Source organism: Antennarius striatus, chromosome 23 (genome assembly GCF_040054535.1).
Source record: "Antennarius striatus isolate MH-2024 chromosome 23, ASM4005453v1, whole genome shotgun sequence".
NCBI classification, from domain to species: Eukaryota; Metazoa; Chordata; class Actinopteri; order Lophiiformes; family Antennariidae; genus Antennarius; species Antennarius striatus.
The window spans coordinates 2,817,595-2,828,874 of record NC_090798.1 but is presented as its reverse complement, the minus strand read 5'-3'; the positions used below and the strand labels follow the sequence as shown (position 1 = coordinate 2,828,874).

General features: G+C 37.6%; 2 protein-coding genes and 1 long non-coding RNA gene across 3 annotated transcripts; all 3 read left to right on the top strand.

Annotated features, from left to right (window-relative positions):
- Positions 1–971: 971 nt before the first annotated feature.
- LOC137590959 (C-type mannose receptor 2-like) lies at positions 972–3,324 on the top strand. The gene is made up of 6 exons (XM_068308821.1): positions 972–1,106; positions 1,197–1,235; positions 1,465–1,821; positions 2,516–2,848; positions 3,027–3,065; positions 3,257–3,324. Exons 1-6 carry the CDS (start codon positions 1,073–1,075, stop codon positions 3,322–3,324), a joined length of 870 nt encoding a protein of 289 aa, XP_068164922.1. The 5' UTR covers positions 972–1,072.
- LOC137590227 (uncharacterized) lies at positions 3,323–4,292 on the top strand. The gene is made up of 3 exons (XR_011034326.1): positions 3,323–3,389; positions 3,483–3,570; positions 3,677–4,292. It is a non-coding gene; the product is annotated as an uncharacterized lncRNA (long non-coding RNA).
- A 1,689-nt stretch (positions 4,293–5,981) lies between these two features.
- LOC137590224 (C-type lectin lectoxin-Lio3) lies at positions 5,982–7,148 on the top strand. Its single transcript, XM_068307694.1, has 5 exons — positions 5,982–6,007; positions 6,258–6,587; positions 6,664–6,752; positions 6,843–6,930; positions 7,050–7,148. Exons 1-5 carry the CDS (start codon positions 5,986–5,988, stop codon positions 7,082–7,084), a joined length of 564 nt encoding a protein of 187 aa, XP_068163795.1. The 5' UTR covers positions 5,982–5,985; the 3' UTR covers positions 7,085–7,148.
- The last annotated feature ends 4,132 nt before the right edge of the window (positions 7,149–11,280 follow it).

Here is an 11,280-nt window from a genome sequence, read left to right as displayed (position 1 = left end):
TGCTTTTCTGAAAGCTCTGTTCTTCACAAACTTTCAGCTCTGCACAGATGGACTCCTGAGCTATTTTATCCTCCAGCTGCCAGAAGAGGATGAAGATCCACAACCACAATTTGCAACCAGAAACTCAAACTACTGCACTCCTATAACTGTAAATACCTAATGTGCTAAATGTGAATAAGTCATTTAGAATGTGCCAGTTTGGCGCTGGGCAAAAGCTGTTCACTGGTTCATCTCAGTTACCTGGTTGTTAGGACATTTGTAACATTATATAATCTTATGTCAATACAGCCTTTAGTTTGACTGCTGATAACCTCCCAGGTAAATCAGCCTCAGGGCAGTGGAGACTAGAAAGATGTTTGTTTGATTCTCATCCTGAAAGTCTTTTCTCATCATGTAGAATTCATTAAAATAGAGCATAAATCTGATCTTTGATTGATTTTTTTTAAATCACGTTTTTCGAGTCTTCTACATTATGCTATTGTCACTTTTTCCCTGTTAATTCTTCATATTTGGTTAAAATAAAACAAAACTGTGGCACAACAAGGAAATGCTATGCAAAATAGTTTTATTCTCTATTATAAAACACACTCTCTGACCGGAGTTAACATGTCCAAATGTATGACTTCATGATCGGATCTACAGCGACTTAAAAATCAGTCACATGCAGTCATCATCCAGGAAACATGAAGGCGTGTTCTGATGGTGGTTTGATTTTTAAAAGTTAGGTCTTTCCAGAACAAACCAAATCATTTGGAGTGAAACCGTGCCTACAAAAAGAAATAAAGGAACAAAAACAAAACCATTAATCAACTGTAACCAAATCTCTTGTCCAGACATTGTGAACTCTAATCCTTGAGGTGCAGCAGCGCTGACCAAACACACAGCAACTCACTGGGTCACGGATCATTGAGTAACCAAACTTGATGAGTGGGAAGGAGATGTTTGATCAAACTTTCCAAGACAGGACGGAAGACAGTATTTACAAAACTAACACAGTTTGTGCAGCTCTGTGTCTTTTATTTCACTTATATCAGGTCATATAGGTGCAGAATTTGTCAAACTGCTGCAGGCTATGGATGGAAATTTGAAGAAACTACTGTTCTTTGGTTTGTTCTCTCATCAGTACTTCGTTCTAATACACAGGTCTTATTTTTCTAAACTTTGATGGTAGATTGATTTTTTTTTTCTCTTTACAGGGACACTCTGTAGTGTGATGAAACTCACACACCAGACAGGTAAGAAAGTTTTCCTATCTCTCTAGTTATTAACCACTGGTTGATTTTTCATAATTTGTACATGAAGTAACAAATATAAGGACAGCTGGAGTGTTTCATAGTCTACTAATACTACTACTATGGAAATTTAATTTAGGCATTAACATATAACAACTTATGTCAACCTAACAAAAGGAAAGCATATTTCAATCCTCACAGGATCTGTGTTTACTTGTTTTTCACCTCATAGGCGACATCCCTGTTTTGCATGAATTCTTATCTATCAGTGGTTTGAAAAAGACCTGGACTGAAGCTCAGGAATTCTGTAAAGCCCATTACAGCGAACTGGCCACCGTCTTTAATATGGAGGAGGTCGATGGCATCAACAGCAATAATGAAGACATGCCCGAGACCTTGTGGATCGGTCTGTATGATCCCATCGACAGCTGGACGTGGACAACCGAAGCAATGTTGCTGGACTTCGGAAATTGGGAAGATGGTGAACCAGACAACGAGGAATCAAACGAACATTGCGTCGTCATGACGACACAAGGCTTTTGGAAGGACAGGCAGTGCGGACTGGTGATGCCGTTCATTTGTTACACAGGTGAGCTGTGTTTGACCACGTCGACATGAATTCACATACAAGCATGAAAACACAGCATTTGTGTTTTTAAAATCCCAAATCACACACATCAAGTTGGTCTGGAGAGGAAGCAGCAGAAACGATTACTGGAAAACAAAAATGTTGACTATCAGATTACCAATTCTCAACTATATTAAATAAGTATGGGGTTTTAGAACCTTATTTCAAATATAAACAGATATACACTGTCCACTGTGCCTCCACACTTCATTGTGTCTTATCATGCTGGATTTAGGCTGGTATTTGAGTAATAGTAGCAGCACCTTCACTCGGAACATCTTTTTTACAGAGATGGATGACTTTTTGGTATTTTTTTCAGGTGAGAGCGAGGTCAGAATGATGTTAAGTCTGTTACCGGCTGACTGCATTAAATACAATAACCGCATAGACAATCTTGTTAATGTTATATCTTGTATTAATTGAATGTTTGGTCAGTTTTTCGACAGAAAAAGACAAAGTAGCATGAAGAGAGAGAGATGAGATCAAAAAGATGGTAAAATTTTTTACAGTTAAGCCTACATTTGAATATATACTCTAGTATTTTATATATAAAAAGATTTATTAGATATTTAGTATGTTAGGTATATTATCACCACACACATTTTGTTTTTTATATTTATATTTTATATTTTGCTTTGTTGTTTAAATGTCACAGGCACAGGTTATATGATGGTGACCGAGGAGAAGCCTCATCCTGAAGCTTCCATCTACTGTAAGGAGCACCACACGTATATGGCCACAATACTAAACTCTGATGACAACCAGGACGTGCTGGCCATCATGCAGGCATACCAAACCTACCAGGAGGCCTGGATCGGCCTGCGCAGAGACAACTGGAAATGGATAGATGACAGCAACTCCCTCTTCAGACACTGGGGACCAAATCAACCCGACAATAGAAACAACAATGAGGCGTGTGCGATCGTAACGCCTGAAGGGACCTGGAACGACACCAAATGTAACGAGGAACATGGATTTATCTGTCAAGGTGAGATTACACACATGTTCTTTTATATTCCGATTTTAGATTTATATTAGGACTGTAACGCTATTTCAATTTGTAATCAATCAGCCATTGATTAATCTGAAAACTGTAACAGTGACATAAACTATTAGTTGTTCTTTCATGTTGCATTATTTAAACTTTCCTTTTCTTTTTCAATCAGAGTTCACAGAAGTGACTCCACCGAATGAAACCACCGAAGGTTTGTGGACAACACTAAGTTTTATAGCATCACACAATGTTTGTTTCCACATTAAAATCTGGATCTGCAAATTAACTGCTAGCAACATATTTTACATGTCCTTCAATCAAAAGCTGTAATGAGTTTCCTATTAGAGGATCTACCAGAAAATCATTGTGACTCATTAATTTAACATAATTACATGTTATAAGCCTTTAATATAGATGTCTTACTAGAAAGTGATGATGTTTTTCAGAAAATCGAAAGGAGACCTCAGTGAAGCTCCGAATGCTGACTGCATCTGACCTCAGAGATCCCACCAATGCCAATAAAGTCCTGGAGCAGGTACAGTTTATTAGACTGCATTGAAATAGTTCATTTTTCTACCAATCAGCAGAAAAAACATTTCTCCCCATTTCCTTTATTCCCTCCTTGTAGCTGGAAGCGGCTCTCCGCTCTCTGGGTTTTACAGACTTCAGTCTTCTCTGGAGGTCATTAAAGCTCGAACCGCAACAAACAAGGACAGGTAAACATATATATGATTAGTATTTATTCTATTCTAAGCACATAACAATAGCTGATAATAACAGATATGGACTTGTGTATTGTGTTTCTCTCATTATGTGTGACAGAACCATGTGAAGAGGAAAAAAAGACAAACAAGAAATGAGATTTTCATCGTAAGAAGTAGTCAGTGATGAGCATTGGTTGGTGTTCTAGATTATGTAACTCATTGGTTTGTTGGATTTCACACCTTTGTTTCTACTGTTTTGACGGGTACTCCAGGTTTTAGCCTTTACTCTTGTTGCCAAGTTACATCCAATGAAAAGAGCTTGTGTAGGATTTAGTATAGGAGAACCATGTGTGAAAGCTAACATAGAAGTGCAAATGTATGAAGCAAATGTTCAGTCCTGAATATATATGTTGTAAGTAGGAAATACAATACTTGGACTAGAATAAATGTGAGCTGTCTGAAGCCAAATTTTATATATGTACTGTATTGCTCTGCATGTCTATATATTTATCCATTTGAATCATAACCTGAATAAGATCGTTTTAGAAAAATACACTAAATTACACTCTCATGGTCGTTGAATACGAAGCTGCAACCTGTTTAGCTCAGCATGATGGTCAAAAACTGGGAAAAACTGTGAGATTGAGTCCATCCAAATAGGTTTTGTTGTGTAGTCGATCTGGAAATATTGAATTCAAGGGCAGACATTTGTATCTCTCGTTATCCATGAAAATGTTCCTAAAACCGATTGTGAATAAAGTTTAATCACTTCTTACCCAAATCTCTCCCAACCAGTTCATCATCACCATGTTCTCTGCGGTGTTTTTGTCGTGAGGTATACAAATTTAGAAATTCAAACTAGTAATGCGGGCAGATAAAACTAACCTGTGGACTAGTGTTAGGAGAAATAAAATCATTATTATTATCTTCCCTATTGCAGAAATAGGGAAGATACCTTCCCTATTACAGTCGATCAACAACAGAGATGAGAACAATGGTCATTTATTTTGTTATCACCTTCATAAAATCATATATTTGTAATGATTTCATATTGTGTAGGGATGCCATCACATAATTTGCGTCCAGCATTAACACGTCTTTCCTTTTCTGGATAAAGCGTTCTGGTGTAAATGAAGACTTTTTCTTGAATTTAAAATGAAATTGTTTTCTAATTAAAATGAAATTGATTTCTGATAATGGACTATGAAGGAATGGGGCTGTGGGACAAGAGACACAGCTCATAGACTTTTTCACAACAAACCAAATCATTTGGGGTCAAACCGTCCCTACGAAAAAGAAATAAAGGAACAAAAACAAAACCATTAATCTGCTGTAACCAAATCTCTTGTCCAGACATTGTGAACTCTAATCCTTGAGGTGCAGCAGCGCTGACCAAACACACAGCAACTCACTGGGTCACGGATCATTTAGTAACAAAACTTGATGAGTGGGAAGGAGATGTTTGATCAAACTTTCCGAGATAAGAGGTAAGACAACATCTAGAGAAGTAACACACCGTTTGTGTCGCTCTGTGTCTTTTAATTCATTTATTTTGGGTCATATAGGTGCAGAATTTGTCAAACGGCTTCAGGCTATGGATGGAAATTTAAAGAAACTACTTTTCTTTGGTTTGTTCTCTCATCAGTATTTAATTCTGATACACAGGTCTTATTTTCTTGAACTTTGGCGGTAGATTGTTTTTTTTTCTCTTTACAGGGACACTCTGTAGTGTGGTGAAACTCACACACCAGACAGGTAAGAAAGTTTTCCAATCGGTCGAGTTACTAACCACCAATTGATTTTTAATATTTTGTGCATGAAGTAACAAATATAAGGACAGCTGGAGCGTTTCATTCTCTACTAATACTACTACTACTATGAAAATATTATCAGGCATTAAAATTTAAGTAATTGAATATGTTGGGTAGTTTCCTATGTTATAAACAAAATGTTTATGGGTAAATTCTACATCTGACAGGTAACTACTGTTATCAAAGCCCATATAAAGTAAGAATATTAGATTATGTCATATAATCTATATAGCATATAAGCATATTTCAATCCTCACAGGATCTGTGTTTACTTGTTTTTCACTTCGTAGCTCTCTACCATAAATTAGCCGTTGTCTCTAGTTTGAAAAAGTCCTGGACTGAAGCTCAACATTTCTGCCAAGGACATTTCAGCGAACTGGCCACCGTATTTAATATGGAGGAGGTTGATGAAATCAACCACAATAATGGTTTCATGCCTGTGACCTTGTGGATCGGTCTGTATGATGACATCGACAGCTGGAAGTGGACAACTCAAGCAAATTTGCAGGACTTCAGAAATTGGAAAGATGGTCAGCCAGACAACGCGGGATCAAAGGAACACTGCGTTTCCATGACGAAACAAGGCTTTTGGAAGGACCGGCAGTGCGGAATCAAGATGCCGTTCATTTGTTTCACAGGTGAGCTGTGTCTGACGACGTCGACGTGGTGCCACGTACAGTACAAGCACGAGGGTTCATAAACGTTAGAAATCGATGAAGGTAGTTGGTGTGAGAGAAGAGGATGCAGAAGACAGGGTTAGATGGAGGCAACTGATTCGCTGTGGCGACCCCTGAAGTGAAAAGCTAAAAGGAGAAAAAGAAGTAAAGAAAATTTTATTTTTTCATGTGTTGTTTAAATCTATCATTTACATATTGTCTGCATTTAAAGACACAGGTCATAGGTTGTCGTTCCAGGAGAAGAATTATGCTGAAGCTGAACGCTACTGTAAGGAGCAGCACAAATATATAGCCACAGTGCTGAACTCCAATGACAACCAGAATGTGATGGACGTCCTCCAGGGAAAACCCGTGGACGAGGCCTGGATCGGCCTGCGCAGAGACAACTGGAAATGGATAGATGGGAACATCTACAACTTCACACACTGGGGACCAAATCAACCCGACAATAGAAACAACAATGAGGCGTGTGCGATCGTAACGCCTGAAGGGACCTGGAAAGACACCAACTGTAACGAGGAACATGGATTCATCTGTCAAGGTGAGATCTTGAACTTAATTACATGTTATCAGCCTTTAATAAAGATGTCTTACCAGAAAGTGATGATGTTTTTCAGCAAGTCGAAAGGAGACCACAGTGAAGCTCCGAATGCTGACTGCATCTGACCTCAGAGATCCCACCAATAACAATAAAGTCCTGGAGCAGGTACAGTTTATTTGACTGCATTGAAATATTTTTTGATCAGCAGAAAAACAGTTCTCCCCATTTCCAACTTCCTTTATTCCCTCCTTGTAGCTGGAAGCGGCTCTCCGCTCTCGGGGTTTTACAGACTTCAATCTCCTCTGGAGGTCATTGAAGCTCGAAACACAACAAACAAGAACAGGTAAACATACAGTGTATATGATTAGTATTTATTTTACTCAAAGCACATAACGATAGCTGATATTAGCAGATACGGATTTGTGTGTTATGTTTTTCTCATTGTGTGTTTTTTATCATCAGACACCAGTGGACAGGAAAAAAAGTGTGAAAATTAACACAGAAGAGCAAAAGTTCACTCCTGAATTTATGATATATAAGTAGAAAATACAATACTTGGACAAGAATCAATGTGGGCTGTCTGAAGCCCAGATATATATCTACTGTACTGTTCTGTATGTTTATCTATTTATCCATTTGAATCATAGCCTGAACAAGATCATTTTAGAAAAATAAACTCATTTCCACTCTCATGGTTGTCTGTATCTCTCTTTTCATGAAAATGTTCATAAAACCGATTTTGATTAAAGTTAAATTACTGCTTACCCAAATCTCTCCCAACCAGTTCATCATCACCATGTTCACTGTGGTGTTGTGTGTTTTTGTCATTCAGTATCCAGGTGTTAGAATTCAAACTAGTAATGCTGGCAGATAAAAACAACCTGTGGAGTTTCACATAAAATGCATCCATTCATATAATTCTGATCCATCTTCTGTAACCCTCCAATTTATGAATACGTGGAAATGTTGGTAGCATCAATAAAAGAAAAACAGCATCCAAATATGAGCAGAAACAACAACAATGAGTGGGGGTGGGGGTGGGGGGCCCCCCACACGTGTGTGTTCCACCACCTGTTGTTCAGGGACCACTGCTAGTCAAATCAACTTGAGTTTCCTCCAAGTTTTGCATGAATCAAGATGGAAAAAGTGACGAAAACACGCAGATCATCTCGCCAGAGTTGGTTGTAAAAGGTTCCAACAACAAGGGTGAGTCCATAAAAATAAAGATTTCATATGTAGATCAATGCCCTTACAGTATGTGATGAAACCTTACAAGATCTGTGATTGGTTAAGGTGATATTCTTCTGGTTCACAGATCAATGATGTGGCAACGGAATGCTCTCCGTTTTATTGGTAAGCTCCGTTAAAGACTCAATAGAGTCTGATGGCTGATGAAAGACAAAATAATCACTGTTCTTGTTTCACAGGAATTTTCCTCATGTTTGAGAGGACTACTGCTGTGTGGTGTAAGTAATTTGTCAATACTGATAATTATTGATTGAAAGCAAAATTGATTTTATACAGATGATAGATCATCCAGAGTTTTTTTTCCCACAGAAGTTCACTTCTGTGGATATGATGCAGCTATTAGATAGTTGATTATTATCACATTGTGTGACTGAAACAGCAGCAAAATAGCACAGGAAGAGAATTTCAATTGATTTTGCATGATTAATTTTCTCTTTTGGCAATGATCATTAAATTTGACATCTTGAACAACAGTTCAGAGAATCTAGAGTGATGTAAGGTGGTTACCTCACCTTGGATTCTTGGATAAAGACAGACAGTCGTGATTAAATTTAAAACTGGTACAATTATTAAAAACTTTCAGTCTTAATTTTTTATAAAATTTCAGCTCTGTGGTTATTCAGAGCCTGTTTCTGAGTTCTTCTTTTACTCATTCTTAATCTCATTATAAAGCAGATGACCCGTACCACTTAATCGGTGAACACCTGACCTGGTTCGAGGCTCAGAACTACTGCAGAGTAAAATACACCGACCTGGCCACCATCACCAACATGTTTGGCCAGGGCAGGTTGATGAAAGTGCTGAGCGGTGTTGAGATGTCCAGCTGGATTGGACTCCAGAGAGGATGGAAACATCGGTGGATGTGGTCCCAAGGCGCCGGTGAAACTCACTACACTAGGTGGGATTCTGGAGAACCGTCAGGAGGTGATTGGTGCACGGAAATCTCTGGAACGAGCTACTGGAATGACGCCAACTGTGGAGGAGCAAAAGGTTATGTTTGTTATGACCGTAAGTACAGTTTAAGTATTTTATATAGCACATGTTAAGTGCTTTTAAAACATTGGAATCAAATGTCACAGGTTTCAAATGACTAAAATAGTGTTTTGTTTTTCTACTGCATTGCTTTCTACATGCAAGATACTCAATAGATTATCAGAGAATTAGATAAGCCAGACTTAAACAAGTTCAAAAGTTGGAATAAAATTGGAAAGAGAAATGCAAACATAAAACATCAACATTTTTTATTTATTTATTTATCTATCTATCTATCTATCTATCTATCTATCTATCTATCTATCTATCTATCTATCTATCTATCTATCTATCTATCTATCTATCTATCTATCTATCTATCTATCTATCTATCTATCTATCTATCTATCTATCTATCTATCTATCTATCTATCTATCTATCTATCTATCTATCTATCTATCTATCTATTTATTTATTTATTTATTTATTTATTTATTTATCTATCTATTTATTTGTTTATTTATTTCCGGACATGTTATTACAACAAATTTCACTTTCATCACATTTGCAACATCAACAACTTCCAAAAAACGAAAATAAGGGCTGACGGGTAGAAGCCATTTGCCTGTAAAATACCCGTCCCCAGAATCAACAACATCTGTCTCAATAAATTTAATGTATACAGAGAAAAACGAGAAATGAATGGATAGCATCACAGAAAAGGAAGTAAATACAAGTAAAAACTAGAAAAAGATAATGGGAACCACAACATCAGAGGGTTTTACTTTGCTAGTGGTGCAACAGGTGAAATTTTCTTTACATTTACATAAAATTTTCATTTCTTACAAAGCAATGTATGATGAAAGAGGATATCCTGTCTGCATATCCATGCTTCTCTTCTCAGCCATATGCCTTGAAGCCTTATATTTCTCTTTTGTGCTGCTTTTTCATTCCCATCCTATTTGATTATTTTTCCCCTGGGAAATGTGAAATTTATATTTGCTCCCTATTTGTCTTTTTTAGGTCTACAAGATGGCAGCAAGAAATTTGTGTATTATTCTCAAACTCATACCTGGGAGACCAGCCTGGAGCTGTGCAGAAATCAGCACACCGACCTGGCCTTCATAACCAACAGTGATGAAAACACGGCTGTTGTGAACCTGATCAAGACATGGACGGGCTTGATCTGGTTGTACAATACAGCGTGGATCGGTCTGTTCAATGACGCCTGGCTGTGGTCGGATGGGAGGACGAGCTCCTTCAGGTACTGGCAGGGCGGCACACATGCATATGGAAACTGTGCTGCGGTGTCACCGACTGGACGCTGGTTCGGTGCCGACTGCAACCAAAAGGCCCCATTCGTCTGTAGGGGGGGTGAGTGATTGTCAGTGAATCAGTGAATTCCTAAACATGCTGCAAAAGTTATGTTTAATATGGAGACAAGGGATCCAGTCATAATCAGCTGTTTATTATATATTGAGAAGCTGAGAAAAGAGACAAGATATTGAATTGTAATTCTTTGGGAGAATAGCAGTATGAATGAAGCCTAATGCTATTGCATTGACAAATTAGTGTAATGACAAATTCTGCACAACATTTTAAAACTGTAATGTACTTAAACTCAAATGTTGTCTTGGTTATTATAATAAAAGATAGTAGTCTTCATAAATGTTTTCTGTGCTACTCTGCTGCAGATCTCAAACTAAAGACGAGGGTAATAAAGATAAAGGTGAATGCTGACATAGATTTTAAAGACTTCAAAGCCACTTATGCACTCCTTGAAATGGTAAGACTGTTAATAGTAATATTATTCTGCATTCTAAAGAGACTCTCATAAAGCAGTGTAGATTTACTTCATATCCAGTTTCACAGTTAAAAAACAGAGGCATTAATCTGTTGTTTTTACGTTGTTTCCCTCAGTTAGCAGTTGGTTTTGAAAATCAATTTGTGACGGATTTCACACTCAGCTGGCGGAGTGACGAAAACGGGATCATCTTCCACCGAGAAGAGCCATTGGTGGATGTCGACAGATCAGGTGAAGGAAGCGTGTACACATATCAGAACGCAGCTTATATTTGTCTGTAAGCTGAGTTCTAATAACTTGTTTTTTTACTCTTTACAGGTTGCTGATTGTGTTGTTCAGAGCTTTTATGGAGCAAATGATTATTTTAATGCTGTATCGTAACTCTGTGTATTTGTGCCATATTAAACTATGAGCCTTATCATGTTTGTGTCGTCACTGTTTTACTAATATATCAAGTCCACATGATGGACAGATGAATGGAGCAAAAAAAAAAGAAAAAGAAAACATCTAACAGAAAATAAAAAAGAAGATGAGGAACCACAGGCGTGACAGGAAATTATTTGCAAGTGATCACTGCGATGACAACGAATGCAAATGATTTAAACAAATTTCCTCATCGGGTTTGATACATTGAAGATTGATTTGATTAGGCAACAACATGGGTTCAA

What these genes read in the sequence shown, in the direction of transcription:
- LOC137590959 (XM_068308821.1), top strand. Translation starts at nt 1,073, where the DNA reads ATGGATGGAAATTTGAAGAAACTACTGTTCTTTG. An exon ending in GCCGTTCATTTGTTACACAG is followed by an intron (nt 1,822 to 2,515) that starts GTGAGCTGTGTT and finishes TAAATGTCACAG; the next exon opens with GCACAGGTTATATGATGGTG. An exon ending in ACATGGATTTATCTGTCAAG is followed by an intron (nt 2,849 to 3,026) that starts GTGAGATTACAC and finishes TTTTTCAATCAG; the next exon opens with AGTTCACAGAAGTGACTCCA.
- LOC137590224 (XM_068307694.1), top strand. Translation starts at nt 5,986, where the DNA reads ATGCCGTTCATTTGTTTCACAG. An exon ending in ACAATAAAGTCCTGGAGCAG is followed by an intron (nt 6,753 to 6,842) that starts GTACAGTTTATT and finishes CCCTCCTTGTAG; the next exon opens with CTGGAAGCGGCTCTCCGCTC. An exon ending in AACACAACAAACAAGAACAG is followed by an intron (nt 6,931 to 7,049) that starts GTAAACATACAG and finishes TTTTATCATCAG; the next exon opens with ACACCAGTGGACAGGAAAAA.